General features: G+C 52.4%; 2 protein-coding genes across 7 annotated transcripts; both read right to left on the bottom strand.

Annotated features, from left to right (window-relative positions):
• Positions 1-6: 6 nt before the first annotated feature.
• Positions 7-6,648, bottom strand: MLX (MAX dimerization protein MLX). Of its 4 annotated transcripts, none has more exons than XM_082440762.1 (7): positions 6,505-6,648; positions 6,064-6,100; positions 5,480-5,569; positions 5,095-5,201; positions 4,738-4,837; positions 4,451-4,550; positions 7-4,081 (listed from the first exon to the last, which is right to left on the bottom strand). In XM_082440762.1, exons 1-7 carry the CDS (start codon positions 6,544-6,546, stop codon positions 3,784-3,786), a joined length of 774 nt encoding a protein of 257 aa, XP_082296888.1. In that variant the 5' UTR covers positions 6,547-6,648; the 3' UTR covers positions 7-3,783. The 4 variants fall into 4 exon arrangements, with proteins under 4 accessions (XP_082296888.1, XP_082296886.1, XP_082296889.1 ...); XM_082440760.1 differs by having other exon boundaries at positions 6,343-6,616; XM_082440763.1 differs by lacking the exon at positions 5,480-5,569.
• A 704-nt stretch (positions 6,649-7,352) lies between these two features.
• COASY (Coenzyme A synthase) lies at positions 7,353-11,480 on the bottom strand. Of its 3 annotated transcripts, none has more exons than XM_082440757.1 (10): positions 11,345-11,480; positions 10,246-10,953; positions 9,473-9,687; positions 9,096-9,227; positions 8,764-8,953; positions 8,615-8,679; positions 8,339-8,423; positions 8,081-8,178; positions 7,846-7,992; positions 7,353-7,744 (listed from the first exon to the last, which is right to left on the bottom strand). In XM_082440757.1, the coding sequence occupies exons 2-10, from the start codon at positions 10,940-10,942 to the stop codon at positions 7,685-7,687; spliced, it is 1,689 nt and encodes a 562-aa protein (XP_082296883.1). In that variant the 5' UTR covers positions 10,943-10,953; positions 11,345-11,480; the 3' UTR covers positions 7,353-7,684. The 3 variants fall into 3 exon arrangements, with proteins under 3 accessions (XP_082296883.1, XP_082296884.1, XP_082296885.1); XM_082440758.1 differs by having other exon boundaries at positions 10,246-10,640; positions 11,345-11,427; XM_082440759.1 differs by lacking the exons at positions 7,353-7,744; positions 8,081-8,178 and having other exon boundaries at positions 7,891-8,042.
• Between the last annotated feature and the right edge of the window lie 6,137 nt (positions 11,481-17,617).

Raw genomic sequence — 17,617 nt, 5'->3', positions numbered from 1 at the left:
TTCAGCTGAACGCATTTCCTCTAAGATCAGAAACAAGACAAGGATGCCCACTTTCACCACTTTTATTCAACATAGTTTTGGAAGCCCTAGCCATGGCAATCAGAGAAGAAGAAATAAAAGGAATCCAGAAAAAGAAAAGGAAAAAAAAAAAAAAGGAATCCAAATTGGAAAGGAAGAAATAAAATATCACTGTTTGCAGATGACACAATACTAAACATGGAAAGTCCTAAAGATGCCAGCAGAAAACTACTAAAGCTCAGCAACGAATTTGGTAAAGTTGCAGGGTATAAAATTAATGTACAGAAATCTCTTGCATTTAAGTATCAAAGAAAAATTAAGAAAAAATCCCATTTACCATCACATTAAAAAGAATAAAATACCTAGGAATAAACCTACCTAAGGAGGTAAAAGACCTGTACTCTGATAGAAATTGAAGATGACACAAACAGATAGAAAGATATACCATGTTCTTTGATTGGAAGAATCGATATTGTTACAACGACCATACTACCCAAGGCAATCTACAGATTCATTGCAATCCCTGTCAAAATACCAATGGCATTTTTCACAGAACTAGAACAAATAATTTTAAAATTTGTATGGAAAGACAAAAGAACCCAAATAGGCAATATAATCTTGAGAAAGAAGAACAGAGCTGGAGGTATCATGCTCCCTGGCTTCAGACTATACTACAAAGCTACGGTAATCAAAACAGTATGGTGGGCTTCCCTGGTGGCACAGTGGTTAAGAATCCACCTGCCAATGCAGGGGACACAGGTTCGATCCCTGGTCCAGGAAGATCCCACATGCCGCAGAGCAACTAAGCCCGTGTGCCACAACTAGTGAGCCTGCGCTCTAGAGCCCATGAGCCACAACTACTGAGCCTGTGTGCCACAACTCCTGAAGCCTGCGCGCCTAGAGCCCATGCTCCGCAACAAGAGAAGCCACCGCAATGAGAAGCCTGCACACCGCAATGAAGGGTAGCCGCCGCTCGCCGCAACTAGAGAAAGCCCACACGCAGCAACAAAGACCCAAAGCAGCCAAAAATAAATAAAATTTAAAAAACCAAAAAAAACAGTACGGTACTGGCACAAAAACACAGAGATCAATGGAACAGAATACAGAGCTCAGAAATAAACCCACACACTCATGGTCAATTCATCTACAACAAAGGAGGCAAGAAAATACAATGGAGAAAAAGCCTGTTCAATAAGTGGTGCTGGGAAAACTGGACAGCTACATGTAAAAGAATGAAATTAGACCATTTTCTCACACCATATACAAAAGTAAAATAGATTAAAGATCTAAATGTAAGACTGGATACTATAAAACTCCTAAAGGGAAACATATGCAGAACACTCAGGACATAAACTGCAGCAATATTTTTTGGATCCATCTCCTAAAGGAAATAAAAGTGAAAATAAACAAATGGGACCTAATTAAACTTAAAAGCTTTTGCACTGCAAAGGAAACCATTGACAAAACGAAAGGACAATCTACTGAATGGGAGAAAATACTGGCAAATGATATGACTGATAAGGGGTTAATATCCAATGTATATAAACAGCTCATACAACTCAACAACAAGAAAATAACCAAGGAATTCCCTGGCAGTCCAGTGGTTAGGACTCGGCACTTTCACTGCCGTGGCCCGGGTTCTATCCCTGGTTGGGGAACTTAAGATCCCGCGAGCCACATGGTGTGGCCAAAAACCAAAAAACAACCCGATTAAAATGGGCAGAACTGAATAGACATTTTTCCAAAGAGGAAATGCAGATGGCCAACAGGCACAAGAAAAGATGCTCAACATCGCTAATCATCAGAGAAATGCAAATCAAAACCACAATGAGGGACTTCCCTGATGGTCCAGTGGTTAAGAATCCGCCTTCCAATGCAGAGGACGCGGGTAAGATCTGGTCAGGGAACTAAGATCCCACATGCCACAGGGCAACTAAGCCCAAGCGCCACAACTACTGAGCCCGTGAGCTTGAGCCCATGCGCTGCAATGAAGAAGAACCCGCATGCTGCAATGGACCCAGCGCAGCTAGAAAAAAAAAACCTCAATGAGATATCACCTCACGTCTGTGAGAATGGCAATCATCAAAAAGAACACAAATAACAAACGTTGGTGGGGATATGGAGGAAAGGGGACCCTTGCACCCTGTTGGTGGGAATGTAAACTGGTGCAGCCACTGTGGAAAACAGTATGGAGGTTGCTCAAAAAACTAAAAATAGAGCTACCATATGATCCAGCAATTCCACTCCCAGGTATATATCCAAAAAAAACCAGAAACACTAATTTGAAAAGATATACGCAACCCAATGTTCCAGCAGCATTATTTACAACTGCCAAGATACGGAAGCAACCTAAGCATCCATCAACAGGTGAATGGATAAAGAAAATGTGGTGTATATATATACAATGTAATATTACTCAGCCATTAAAAAAAAGAATGAAATAATGCCATTTGAAGCAACATGGATAGACCTAGAGATTATCATACTAAGCAAAGTAGGTCAGAAAGAGAAAAACAAATACTATATGATATCACTTATATGTGGAATCTAAGTATGACACAAATCAACATCTCTACGAAACAGAAACAGACTCTCAGACACAGAGAACAGCCTTGAGGCTGTGGGGGTTGGGGAGGTAGGGAAGGGAAGGAGTGGGAGTTTGGGATTAGCAGAGGCAAACTTCTGTATATAGGATGGATGCATAAACAACAAGGTCCCACTGTAGAGCACAGGGAACTATATTGAATATCTTGTGACAAACCATAATGGAAAAGAATATGAAAAAGAATATATAAAACTGAGTCACTTTCCTGTACGGCAGAAATTAACACAACACTGTAAATCAACTGTACTTCAATAAAATTTTTAAAAGTACCAAAAAAACCCTGCAAAAAACCGAGATGAATGGATAAAGAAGATGTAGTACACACACACACACACACACACACACACACACACACACACACACACAATGGAATACTCCTCAGCCAAAAAGAAAAATGAAATTTTGCCATCTGCAGCAACATGGATGGACTATGCTAAGTGAAATAAGTCAGAGAAAGATTCCACATATAAGTGTATGACATTACTTATATGTGGAAACTAAAAAAATACAACAAACTAGTGAATATAACAAAAAAGCAGCAGACTCACAGATACAGAGAACAAACTAGTGGTTACCAGTGGGGGGTGGGGCTGAGGGGCAATATTGGGGTGGGGGAGTGGGAGGTGCAAACTACTGGGTGTAAGGCTGCAAGGAAGTATTGTACAACATGGGGAATGTAGCCAATGTTTTTTGTAACAACTGTAAATGCAGTGTAACTTTTAAAAATTACATTTAAAAAAATGTTGGGAAACAAAAAAGTGAGAATCTCAGATACAAGTCAAGTCTCAGAAAAAGCAACCAGGCCTCAAAAATGGAAGACTCAGTGCAAGCATTAACACACTCTCCATTACAAATAATAATTAGAAACCCCATGGAAAGCTACTTTAGTGGGCCTGGGGGTGGGGGCCAGGAATCTTTCCAAAAACCCCAAGTAAGTGTGCAGCAAGTGATCGGGGCTTACATGCTGGGCGGCCGGGGAGGAGTGCCCGAGGCTGCCATTACTTGCCACTATGTGGGCGAAACAAAGGCCAAGAGCTAGGCCTTGCATTAGTGAGTGCTCAAATCCTTCTTGCCAAATGAAACCTTAACAGGAAAAACTGGGCTAGAAAGCAAAGGGGGAAACAAGAATACTGAAAGTTGTAGAAATATCCTCAAGAAACCTAAAACCTGCTACCCTGTCTCTCTGAACAAACAATGGCTTGGGCCACTGTGCCTGAGGGAAGACCCCCAACCCCGTGTCCACTGCTGCCCCATACCTGAGGCTTACAGTGCTCCTCAATCCAGCTGAAGACACAGGCCGACAGCTCCTGGAAGCTGGCCACGGAGATAGAGGCATTGAAGGACTGGAAGAGGGAGTCCATGATGCCTTGAAACACATTGAACTTCACCTGGTCAGAGACCTGGTCCTCCCCCTCATGGGGGTTGTCCTGGTGTGCCTTCACAATCTGCTCATAGTTCCTGAAAGCGAACAGGCCAGGGCTAAGGGGCTGCAGCAGCTCTACCGGCCCAGGAAGAGTAACAGCGCTACCCTACGTACTCCCCTGGGAAGGAGATTCCCAGAGAGCCTTGGGGAGGTATTCAACATCAGCTAGATACTGCTTCTAGGTCAGAAGTGGTGACCCACCCTCTCCAACCTTCCCTTCATTAATCCCACAGGCGTTTCCAGAGTATCTGCTACAGTTGGGATAGAGTCCTGCCTACCACATGAGACAGTGAGAATATTATCTGACGTGGCCTTTGAACAAAGGGAAGGGCGTGAACTGAAGAGGCCTCAGAGTCCCCTCAGAACCAGAAGCCCTGGTTCCCCCAGCCCAGCACCCCCCTTACACTTTCATGATCTTTAGGGCCATGACGTCCTTGCGTAGCGTGGATACCTCCTCCTCCTGCTTTTTCTTCTCCTTGTGCAAAAACTGGATGTAGTCAATGGCTGGAGTGGGGGAGGGAAGAGGGGGTGGGCACAACCAGAAGGACCAGGCTGATTGTGTTTCCCCTTCCCCCAGACCCCACCTCTCCTGTTACAACCACCCCACCAGGGCCAGGCCAAAAGCGGCTCTGAGGCGCTAGCCTTCACAGCCCCCTTGGCTCCAAGCCCTCCACTGCTCTCCTGGCCATACTCTTCTGCAGAACGATGGCCTTGCTGAGCTTTTGGGAGCCAATGGAGAAGTCCTGCTGCTGGCAGGTGGGAACGATGGTCTGTAGGTCATCATAGCCTCTCTGTGGAGAGAGCAGGGGACATGGGTTCCTTAACTGAGGGGTTAAGGCAAATGGGCACAAAGTTTTTCTTCCATGATAAACCAAGTTCCATGCTCACTCACTCAAAGGGGGGTGGGAAGGAGGGAGAAGTTCATGTCCAGGGCCTAGACTAGCTGCCCCCAAGCCTGCTTGGGACTGCCTGACGGGGTCAGGGCAGAGTGGATCTGAAGTGTGCAGCGCCCTCCTGCGCTGGCTGAGGTGCAGGCCTCCCCAATCACCTTGATGGCATCCCTCCTCTTCTGCTCAGCCTGAGTGTGTGCTCGCCGCCGCCGGTCCTTGTAGGACTCCTTGTAGGATTCCTGGTGGTAATCGCTGTCCTCGTCATCTATGCTCAGAGTTGGGGGCAGGAAGAGGTCATTCTGGGGCCCAGTGGGGCCCATCTAGCCCACTTTTTCCCAGCTGGGAAGAAGAACCTGGTACCCAGAGATGGCAGAGAGATACAAGAACCTAATATCCCAGATGAGGTGAGAGATGGCGATACCCTGCTTCTAGCACTAGGGTTCCAGCGCCTCCACGTGGATGGCTGGAGCTGCCCTGTCTAGGAAAGATACTAAAATGAAGGCATATCTGGTTCCCCCGAGTGGGGGGGACGTTGCTGCCTACCTGTGTTGGGGACAGAAGAGGCACTGGTGGAACCGATGCTATTAGCTCTGGACACTACACTCCCCTTGCGGGTGCTTTCTACAAAAAGCCCTGGAAAAGAGAAGCCCCAATCACTAAGGGGTAGGATAGAGGGAGGAGCCCTGCTAGGCCCTCAGACACCTGTGGGCATAATGGCTTCCTGGGCCTTAAATACTGACCTCTCCCCTTCAACCCAAAAGCCAGCCATACTGGGCCACCCACTTCCTGTCGTGCCATTCCACAGTGCTCCTGTCTCTAGTGTCTACACTGCTCCACAGACCTGCAGTGATACCTCCTAGCTCACAAAGTGGCATCTGGGCGTGATGATGGTGAGTGACCAGCTGTCACTACTTCCATCACATCCCTGCTCCAGGACATAGGGAACTAGGTGTCACCCTCGGATGCTTCCTGCCCCTGTCCTCCAGCTCCTCCTCCCTCGCTGCTCAGGCCCCCTCAGCTCAAGGGCAGTGGACTGTGCTCAGGTGTGACTGGCAAGGCCACTTAAATCTATAGGGCTGAGGTGGGAGTGTCCCTCCAGAGCTGAAGACGGTGGGGGAGGCACTCACCGGGGTCCAGGCTATTGTCGCTGTACGCATACTCGACCTGCGGCACCGAGCAAGGGAGAAGCCCGTCAGACCTCCGCCCCTGCGCGCGTGTGTACACACACACACACACACACACACACCTGGGGTGCGCGAGCAGCCGCAGGATTCCCCCAGAGCCAAGAGTGGCTAGGCCGCGGGAGCGCCGCCCCTCGGCAGGACGCCGTCCGCCCACTCCACACCCCCAGCCCTCCATCCCCGTCCCCTCACACCCACGCGCACACGCCTCAGTTGTCTTCCCACCTTGGCACACGCGGGGTGAGAGCTGTCTTCTCTGCAGCCCCGGGGCCCGGAGAGCGGGAGTAGCTCTGGGGACTTCAGGGAGTCCCCTCGTCTTCCGGACCCCCTACGTGCACGAGCCCGACCCGCCCTCCCCTCGCCGGCGTGCGCGCCCACGGGGCTTGCCTTGACCCAGGGGTCCTCCGGAGAGGCGCCCGGCTCCGTCATCTCCGACCCACCGAACCGGAAACCTGCCCGCGGGCTGGCCCCCTGCGGCGAGGAAGCGGCGAGGCGCGCCCACGTGACCCAAACCCACCAACCCGCGGCCCAGAGGCGGGGGGCGGGGCGGGGCGGCAGCGCATGCGTGACCCGGAGGACGCCCCCGGACACCCCTGCTGCGGCCGGTGGAGACCTGGAGTCCGGCTTGGTGGCGGGGTTGACACCGGCGGTCTTGGGGCCGTCCTACCCGCCCGTCCCTGCCCTTCCTCAGGGCAGGCGTCCCAGCCGCCGCGACATGAAGCACATTCGGTGAAACGGGGTCCCCTCAAAAGGCTTGTTCGCGCAGTGTCGCAGAGTTGCGCGCACGCGCACTGCCGAGGCCAGCCGGCTCCCGAGGACCGGGACGAGTTTCCCGGACCTGCAGTCTTGGTCACCTCGTCCTACCCCTCCGGGGTGCAACCTCTGTGAGGCCAGAGGCCCTGCGTGGCTTGTCGCATGATGCTCCTCCAACGCCCAGCCCAGAGTCTGGCAGGATAGTTGTGGAATTGACGCTTTCAAAGAGCCTGTTAGCCAAGTCATGCTACTTTGTAAGCTAAGCAAACTGAGGTACCTACAAAGTCCAGAACGTATCCAAAAGCACACAGCTAGTCAGTGATAGGGCCAAGACTGGTCTCAGTCTGGCTAGCTTCAAAAGCCACGCTCTTAACCACTGCATTCCTGGCTTCCAGCTCAGGCCTGGGCCCTGCACTTGTGGCTAAAGGGACGCAAAGATACCCAGAGGCATTGGAGCAGGAAGTAAACACCATACAGGCGGCACCTGGCAACATTCACCTTTAATTCTGTAACAAGTTTCAGTGTTTGCCCTGGCCCCAGCCCACCATGGGTGCCACAGACATGTGGGCAAGAGCGAGGATGGAACAATGCTAGGGGGCCTGCTCCCCCATGAGCCACATTCTCAGTGTTGGCCAGACACTGGCAAGCTGGGTAGGCTTCCTGTGTCCAGCAGGCCCAGCCCTGCCCTGCCCAGCTTAGCACAGAGCCCTCTAGGCCCAAGCTAGGGTGAGCTTCAGGCCCCAATTCGCCGTCATCACTGGATCTCTTGTCAGCTCCAGGGGTCAGTTTGGCCCCACAGAGAACTCATTGTCAGTCATGGGCCTGATGGTGCCTCGGAGATGCGCTTCTGCAGGAGGGCCCAGGCTTTCTCCACCTTTGGACAGGCCAGAATGTTGGGAAGAAAAGAGGACAGAGTCATACAAGCATCCACTGGAGACTCCCTCCCCACAACCCAGCCTTTCCCTGGGCACCAACCTGGCGCTGCGTGACATGTGGCTCCCACAAGGTGCTCAGCACCACGTGGCTCTGGTCCACAAGCTGCTGCCCACTCATCTGGCTCTGCAGCCGGCTTTGAGCTGCATCCTCACTCAGGCCATCCCTCTCCACAATGCGTCGTACAGCCTGGGCAGACAAGGCATTCATCAGCCCACTGGTTCAGAGCAGGATGCGGGCTACAATGGGGATAGAGTGGGGGGTGGGATCCAGATACCTCAGTCTCAGGGATGACAACGGTCCACACCTCATGGACCATGTTCTGCCAGCCTGCTTCAAGCAGCATGGCGGCATCAATCACGCACACATGCTTTCCTGTGGGGAGACCCCAGTCACTACCAGCAGCACCTTGCCACTTGCTACCAGTCAGAGAGCCAAGGAAACACAATCCCAGGGAAAGTGGATGGTCTGATTTAGGGTGGGGAAGCTCCCGGGGTAGATTCTGCTCAGCTGTTCCCTTGGGCTGCTCACTCACCCTCAGCCATAGCCTGCTCCATTTCCTCTCTGGCCAGCTTTGCGATAACTGGCCACATAATGTCCGTGAGTATCTTCAGCTGCTTCTGAGAAAGGGAATGGAAGGGGTGGGCAGAGTTTACCCTCCCCCGGAGGAGACGGAGCCAGCCCGAGGGAGGAGGTAGTTAGGAACAGTTGAGTGGAAACTGGCATTCTGGGCCAGACCAGAGAGGTCCACTGGGTCCCAACCTCTGGGTCTAGTAGCAGCTGCAGAGCCCTTGGAGAGGTGTGTGTTTACCTTGTTCCCAAACACCCGGCTCCCTAGGACCTTCCTGTTGATAATGCCATCTTTATGGAGAATATCTGGATGACAGAGACAGAGGATTGGGCAAGGAGGCCAGGCCACCTCCTCACTTCAGGCCACCTCCAGCCCTCCCCAGTTATTACCTGTTCCGAAGGCTTCCACAACCGGCTGGTAGGCAGGACCGCCCGGGGCATAGGCCCGGTGGCCCAGGTGGTCACTGTCGATAACATATGCCCCCAGGCCCTTCAGCCGCTGAGCTACTGAGCTCTTCCCAGAGCCACTGATGCCCGTCAGCCCAATCACGTAGAAACCTGGGGGGAGCTCTGGCCTCTTCTACGGGTAGATAAGAGGGAACCTCACAGTTACTAGGGTCCCAGACTCAGGTTTGAGGCTGAACCCTTCAGTCTCTCCTCTCCAGCATTCCCAGCCCACCCATGCCGGGGGAAGGGGTGGGAGGCGGGTGAGTTAGGCTTACGTGTGGAGGCCGGAGCAGGTTTCCCAGCATTTGTTGGCGGAAGCTGGAGGAGCTGACTTTGTCCTCTTCGTTTTCCTTGTGGTTTAGGTCCTTCAGCAGCTGGATCTGGTACAAGGTGAGCTCCTCCAGGTCCTGAGGCAAAGGAAGAGTGAGGAGAGAGAAGGAGGAGTGAGATGAGGACAGATCTATTGCCTTATCCTTCCTTGCCTACCCAGAGGTAAAGCTTGCCTCGGAGGGCAAGCTGGGAAGTTCCTCCTTGCCTCTTCCCGCCACCTTGAGCCCTCTCTTCCCTCCTCTGGGGTCATGTACTTCCAACAGCCCCCAGTGGCCTTCCCCATCCCCATCCACTCCCTCTGCCAGTCTCCCTCAGGGGTTACATTCTCAAGGCGGAAGCGGTTGACGGCCATCCCCCCACGATAGGTCTCCTCGCTGACCACCAGGAACTCCAGAGAGGGGTCAGAGCCAGCGGGCCCATAGGGGTCCAGCAGGGGGATGATATCAAAAGTCAAGGAGGGCTTGATGTCCACCAGGAACTCACTCAGATGTTCCACGCGTTCTGCGTACGGTTGGAGCAGCTCAGGGAGCAACTTGCCTGGGGAAGGAGCCCAGAAGAACAGTGAGATCTTTTTACTGGGGAGGAAGAGTGTGGGCCAGTTTAGGGGAGAGTGTCCCTAAGCATCCTATCTCCAGAGGGGAGCTGGGAGCTATGAGGAGGCAGCAGGCAAGCACAATAGTGCTGCAAGGGCTGGCGCGTGTGCAGAGAACTAGCAGTGTCGGGAGGCATCAGAGTCAGATGGAGAATTCCAAGAGCCAGAGAATTCCGAGAGGCTCCTCTGACTGCCTATGGCACTGCTACCTACAACTTACTCATCCATTTATTCCCAGGGACTCAAACTTTAGGATTCATCACCTGGAGAATATGTTTAAAAGTGCAGGTTCCTTGGCTACACATTTGGGGGATCCTGATTGAATGGTGACTAGACCACACACCTAGAAAGCTGCATTTATTCATTTAACAAAATTCCCTCAGTGCCAACTGAGTGCCAGGCTCTGTGACATTTGGGAGGGGTGGGAAGTAACGGATGGCCCCACCCTTCCTCAGTCTTGGCCTGGGGGGAGGGTAAGACTGCCCTAACTCAGTCTCACTCACTCTTCAACAGGTCTTTGTCTGCTACTCCCACCACAAGCTGCTCCTGAGCCAAGAGGCATGCGACGCTGAGCAACACCTTGTGGGCATTGTGCAGGCGGTCAAAGGTGCCACCCACAGCACCGCGCTGGTGGCCACGCACTGGCTGCTTGGCAGACCTGCCCACGGGGGAGGCTGGGCTGATGGTGGAGGGTAAGGGGACGTCCAGGGACCCCACGGGCAGAACTCCAGGCCCATAATCGGGGTATAGCAGCACCGAAGACAGTTGCGGACAACAGCTGTAACAACTGGTAGCATAACGCTCTAGCTGTTGCTTGGCTGGGTTGTACTGGCTTCCATCCAGGGTCTGGAAGTCGGTCAGCACCACTTCCGGCGGGTGGGCCAGGTTCTGGACTGAGCTGGTCAGGGGAGGGAGAAAGCTCTTGGTTCGGATATTGGTCAGCAGAATTCTAACGTCCAGGTGCCTGTGGACGTCGGCGCCAGCGTAGAGGTGCGTGATGAAATCGATAACTTCAAACGTGGCCTGCACGGGGCTGGACTGGGGCTGAGCCGGGCCCCCCAGGCTCATGCCCGGTTGCAGGTGTACATAAAGCGTGTGATTCACCAACCGGGCCGCCGAGGTCAGGATGGGGGCCAGGCGAGGGGCCAGGGAGGTCAGCGGCGTTGTCAACACCAGGAGGCCCGACCGGAATACGGCCATGCTGCCCAGGCCTGCGGACAGTCAGGGAGACGAGGCGAGGGTGACTGAGTGGTATGTGTCTGAGGCCGAAGACTGTAGGGGGGACTCGGACCCCAGAGAGGCAGACCTGGAGCAGGGATGGCGTTCCCAGTGCGGATCGAAAGGAACCCGGGGGAGGGGACGGGACCTGGCAAACGGCGCCTCAGGCCTGTGCTCTAAATCTCGGTTTTATCATTTCTCAGAGGCAGCGGTGAATTCACTGAATTGCATCGAAATCCTGGGAGGGGAAAACTCGGCAGGAGCCCCTGAGTCATAAAGCTGGGGATCCAGAAATCCTGGGCGCTCTTGCTGAGCGGCACCAGGATCTTCAAGGAATCGGAGGAGGGTACTAAAGGGGGACGCTCAGGCTCGGGTCCTACTTACTGAGACCTCCTGGCCTTGGTTCCGCTTGCACCACCGCGAAGGCTTCCCCAGCCGCGACCACTTAACATTAGTTCCGATGCGACTCCGAGCTACGGAACCTGAGAAAGGCCAAACATCTCAACTTCGGTTCGGCTAGGGATTCTCGCGAGATTTCTCATGGGGTGGGGCGCCTGCATTGCTAAGGAGGAGAGCTCGGGGGCTTGGGAGATCCGCGGAAACTTATTTCCAAAACCGAGCGTCACGGGACCTGGGCCGAGTAGGGCAAGGCGGACTTGAAAGCCCGTTTCACGGGTGCCCTTCAGACTCTGAGAGAAGAGATTGGCTTCAGCCAGGTCCCTCAGGAGACAGCGGCAAAGGCGGAACTAACACCTGGCTTTCCTGCGTAAATCGCGGGGACGGAGGTGGAGGTCGTAGGGTAGCACTTAAATTAGGGCTCGGCGTCCCCAGAGCCCTCCTTGCGCCCTCCCAGTCTGAGGATCCTCATGTGGGAGGTCACAGGACAATTCTGTCCAAGCCCCCATTTCACAGATGGAAAAATTGACGCCCCGTGTGTTCCAGGGACATCTGGGGAGGTAAGGACAGAGGCCATGTGTCGTGGCTCCCGTGCAGTGCTCTCCACATCACCCAGAACCAGTGATAGGACAGTTTTTTACGGAGAGAGAGGAGGGGGAGTAGAGCTCTGCGTGTGAGCTCAGTAGAGCTGCCAGAGAATGGTCCCTATGGACGGGAGAAAAGGGGGCGGCGGGGGTAGGGGGGAGAGGGGTGGGACTTAGTGCCGAGGGTTTAACGTGAAACTAACGAGTGCTGGAGAGGCTGTAATTGGTAGTCTCGGTGGGAGGACAAAGCCAGGTTGCCATCAGGAAACATTTCGGGTAAATTATCCAGGACGATCTCAAAAAGGAGGGAAACCAATGTCCAGGATTCCACTACAGTAATGTGCTGTAGTTTCTTTTCCCAAACTAAATAAATGCTCACTTTCATACTTAATTTTGTGGTTTTTGTATTCCTAAAGAGGTATCCCAAAGCGTAAAAGCCTCTGGCCCCACAGAACCTGCATTTGGTCCTGGAGTCAAGGATGGAAGAGTTTTAGTGCCACAAAGGCCTTGAGACCAGGATTCTCGCAAAGACATCTTAAGTTGGGTTTTAAAGAGAGGACCAGTTGAAGAAGCAAACCGCGAAGACGGTCAGGAAATTCCCTGAAACATTTGGACACACCGTCTCGCATGCCTACGGAGACATTGTTGGAGGAGGTCATCTGGAGGACGTGACTGCCAGTTGACCCTTGAGCTGGACACAGGCAGTCAGAGGCTGCTCACCCCTTCCGTGTCCTTGGAATGTAGTCTGCCCACGATTCCCACAGTGAGAGCTGTTTCAAGGACACAGACTTGAGAGGGCAATGTGTTGTTGCGACCAACTGGATGGTTTACGTGACTGAACCCAGTTAAGGCCTCTGTAGAAACTTGAAGATTCTGGTGGGCAGGTGCAGAGATCTACTCTTCTAGCACTGCCCAGGACAAGCCTCGTACGTAAGTTCCCTTGCTTATTAAACCTGCCACCTACCAATCTGGAGTGGCTGTCTCTTTCTTCAGTCTCTCTTTGCCCTCCGTGTATGGGGCCAGTTTACAAATCAACATTGGCAAGGCTGCCAGGAGACCGAAGAAATGGGCCTTGGGAAAGAGGCACCTGCATGGGCAATCTTGGGAAATGCAGGCTGGTCTAATGTGCTTGTTTGAGGAACTGTGCAGGGCGAACCGCGGCGAAGACGGGAGATGAATGTCTGCAGGGTGGGCTGGCCACTGATGCCCAACTAGAGGCTGAAACTCAAGTTGGAAACCTGGAAGAAGAGCTGAGGTTAGAGAAGGACGTGCAGTGTCCACTGTTCTGCTCACTTCGGGGCTGGCAGGCGGGGTGGGGCAGCGGGATGATAAATTGGAGACATTACTGTGCAGTTTACAAAGCTAGCAGCTTGAGAGCTGCCTCAAATTAAGGTCCAAATGCTTTTGACAAAGCCCGACTGGACGCTAAGCGGTGGAATCCCCAGGAAAGTGAAGAGAGGGAAGGGGAGGGTGTTGTGATTGACAGTAAAACACACGAAACACCCCACACCACAGGACCCCTATGCAGAAGAAAACAAAAACCAGGCGATGACCAGCCCAGCCAGCGGGGCAGCCCCCATTCAGGAAACGTTCATGATGAGAGAATAAACGTCCACTGAGATTAGTGATACAGCTGCCAAATTCCAGCAAAAGGCCAGGGAAAGTATCCAAGCGTGGTTAGTGTGGCTGTGGGGTTGGGGGGCGTGGGGATGATTTCCCTGGCTGGGCAGGAGGCAGAGAAAATGAGCAACATCACCACACAGCCTGCCCTCCTGAAGCATCTGCATAGGACTTGGGGGCTCGAGGTCCTCACTTCCTTATAGATTGGATTATTCTAACCTGCAGGGAGACTTGTCCCAATATGGGGGGTCTCCCTGGGCATGTGGGACCCTGGAAGTCTATAGAGGAGGTGCAACAACTCCTTAGGGAGTTGAGAATGAGACAGGCCATCTATGCTCCTATCTTTGAAGGGCCTGATCAGGCCACATTCACTGCAGGAATGAAAGCCAAGATACTCCAGTCCGCCCCCATCACCTGGTATGGGACACTAATATCCACGCTGAGCCCAGTTGCGGGACAAGACATTCGTGATGTTGGGCAATCCATTGCTGATCTAGAGGAAACCAACAAATCCCAGGAACAGTTACATACTGGCCTGCAGGAAAGACCCAAGACAGAGAGGGAGCTCGAAAAGCCAAAAGGCTATCCTGAAGGGCTGTAAAGGGTTTGGTTAAAGTAACCTGGAAACAAATGTGGTTTGACCTCATTGCTGCTGGGAACGCAACTGAAAAGATACATCGGCCATCCTGTGCTGTGTTGGTTGGCCTGTGGAATGCCTTAAAACCTGCATAACATTTCAGAACTGCCCACTTGGCCCTACCATCCCTGACGCCCTGCCCACTCCAGCAGAGGCCTCAGGGATTCTCCTGTTTGAGGTGGGTGCTTTCCACGTGCCCAGGTTATAGGATGCAGGGCAAGACTGCTTCCAGGTGAGGCCCACTGGAGGCAATCGGAGGCCTCCTGTGGAGCTCACTACTGGTTGACCTTCCAGAAATAAACAAAAGGTGACAGCTCTGGGGACTTCCCTGTGGTCCAGTGATTAAGACTCCATGCTCCCAATGCAGGGGGCCCAGGTTCGATCCCTGGTCAGGGAGCTAGACCCTGCATACCACAACTAAGACCCGGTGCAGCCAAATAAATAAATAAATTTTTTTTTTTTTTTTTTTTAAAGTACAGCTCTGCTGGATACTGGAGCCGGATGTACTCTAATTTCTTTTTTTTCTTCCTTCCTTTTTTTTTTTTTGGCTGTGCCGCACAGCTTGCTGGATCTTAGTTCCACACCCTCCCCTTCCCTCTCTTCACTTTCCTGGGGATTCCACCTCTTAGCGTCCAGTCGGGCTTTGTCAAAAGCGTTTGGACCTTAATTTGAAGCAGCTCTCGAGCTGCTAGCTTTGTAAACCGCACAGTAATGTCTCCAACTTATCATTGAACCCAGGCCACAGCAGTGAAAGCACCGAGTCCTAACCACTGGACCGCCAGGGAATTTCCCCAGATGTACTGTAATACACGGTCACCCTCAGAAGTTTTCTGGCCCCCTCAGCGCCACTGAATTATAGAGCGCAAATGGTTATAGTCAGGAAGGTCCTTTTCATACAGCAAATTGCGTGTTCTCCCTGCCCCTCCACACCCCGAGAATATGAGATATTTTTTTGAATTTTATTTTATTTTTTATACAGCAGGTTCTTATTAGTTATCCATTTTATACATATTAGTGTATACATGTCAATCCTAATCTCCCAATTCATCCCACCACCACCTCCCCCACCACTTTCCCCCCTTGGTGTCCATATGTTTGTGCTCTACATCTGTGTCTCTATTTCTGCCCTGCAGACCGGTTCATCTGCACCATTTTTCTAGGGAGAATATGAGAGTTTTATCACTCTAATACCAGAGAATATAGTGGGCATTGATATCCTACAAGGTCAAGCTCTGCAAACCTATGTCTGCGAATCTGCCTCTGGGTTAGAGTAATCAAACCAGTGATGAGGGGAACACCAACTGGGAACGGTAAGCCTGCCACCCCCGGGGAAGAGTGGAAACTGTCAAACAATATAAATTGCCTGGGTGGGTGGGGCTTAAGGAAATAGAAGAAACTATTCCAGAACTGCACTGAGTGGGAATGGTACGTTCTGCCCGTAGTACGTTCAACAGCCTGGTATGGCTGGTAAAAAAGCCAGATGGCTCATGGCGGATAACCGTGGACTACGGAGAGTTGAACAAGCCCCCATCCATGTGTCTGTGCCCAACAGTGCCACCGTCTTCTATACCTTGGCCGCCGTCCTAGGAACGTACCATGCGGTACCTGACTTAGTGAATGCTTTTTTCAGTCTACACCTGGCCACTGAGTCACAACATCAATTTTCCTTCATGTGGGAGGAGCAACAATGGACCTTCCAAGTGCTTCCTCAAGGCCACCTGCACAGCCCCACCACATATCATGGGATGGTAGCCTAAGACCTGTCCCTATTCTCCTTCCCCACATCAGTAAAATGGGCTCATTACATTGATGAGGTGATGTTAACATGTGAAGACTTGCCTCTGCTGCAGGACCTTCTGCAGACTTTGCTGGAACATCTGTGAGGATGAGGATGGGTGGTGAGCCCTCAGAAAATTCAAGGCCCAGGCACCCCCGTAAAGTTTTGGGGAGTTGTTTGGTGGGGTAAGACACGCATTGTTCCAGAAGCTGTGATTGATAAGGTACAAGCCTATCCAACCCCTAAGAATATGAAAGAGGTGCAAGCGGGAGTTCCCTGGTGGCGCAGTGGTTAAGAGTCCGCCTGCCAATGCAGGGGACACGGGTTCGAGCCCTGGTCCGGGAAGATCCCACATGCCGCGGAGCAACTAAGCCTGTGCACCACAACTACTGAGCCTGCGCTCTAGAGCCCGTGAGCCACAACTACTGAGCCTGCCTGCCACAACTACTGAAGCCTGCGCGCCTAGAGCTCACGCTCCACAACAAGAGAAGCCACCACAATGAGAAGCCTGCGCACTGCAACGAAGAGTAGCCCCCGCTCTCCGCAACTAGAGAAAGCCCCCATGCAGCAACGAAGACCCAACGCAGCCAAAAATAAGTAAATAAATAAATAAATTTATATTTAAAAAAAAAAGAAAGAGGTGCAAGCTTTTGCAGGGATTTTGGGGTTTGGGGGGACTTTTATTCCCCCCCCGGCACAGTGCCTCCATCCCTTATGCCGCCTGATGAAGAGAAGGCGCACGTGGAACTGGGGATCAGGGCAGCAAGCTGCCTTTGAGATGGAAAAAATACTAGTGAAGCAGATGGCAGCTCTGGGCACCTCCCAAGCAGGGCAACCGTTTAAGTTAGATGTGTCTGTGACTCCGGAACACACTGTGGCAGAGACAACAGAAGGAGAGGAGAGCACCGTTAGGATTTTGGTCCCAGCTCTGGGGGGGGGGAACAGAAACCCCAATGCACCCCTCATGCTCCTAGCAACGTACACAGAACACCCCACCGGCTATAGCCTCTCACGAAAGAACAGCATATCATGGTAAGAACGTCCCTTCCTATCAAGGGCGGGGTTGAGACTACGTTCTATGGACTCACCTCTGCCATGGCTCAACCCCCACGTTGACTAAGTGGCCCAATTGCAACAGAGGGGCACCCTGCCTGCCAGCCCACTGTCTCTAGAAATTCAAGCGCTACTAGGCCCTGAAGAGTATGTAGATCCTCCAAATTCCCCTGCCTCTGTACCTGGGGTGGCCCCTGCAGCCTGTAGAGAGGCGGAGTGGGGGCAGGGATCCCCGCTGATGCCTGGTATACAGTTGGGTCTAGTCGGGGCAACCCACCCACATGGACTGCAGTTGCTATCCTGCCCAACACTGACACCATCTGGATGGAAACAGGAACGAACTGCAGCAGCCAATGGGCTGAACTCCGAACAGTTGGGCTGTTCTAAAGGGATTAACCCTATGGCTTGGACAAAGGGAAGCTGAGAGATGGATGATCCAGAAATCAGCCCTTGTACAAGATGTGTGAAAAGACATTTGAGTTCATCTGCAAGAGTCTGAGGCAGTCCTCACTGTCTTCCACATCCTGGCTCATAAGGCACTGACATCCCCTGGCAATCAGAAAGCTGATGCCCTAGCCAGGGTACAAGCC

This window comes from Balaenoptera physalus, assembly GCF_965194825.1.
Source record: "Balaenoptera physalus genome assembly, chromosome: 20".
Taxonomy (NCBI): Eukaryota; Metazoa; Chordata; class Mammalia; order Artiodactyla; family Balaenopteridae; genus Balaenoptera; species Balaenoptera physalus.
The sequence above is the reverse complement of the archived record's forward strand: the minus strand, read 5'-3'. Positions and strand labels throughout refer to the sequence as shown.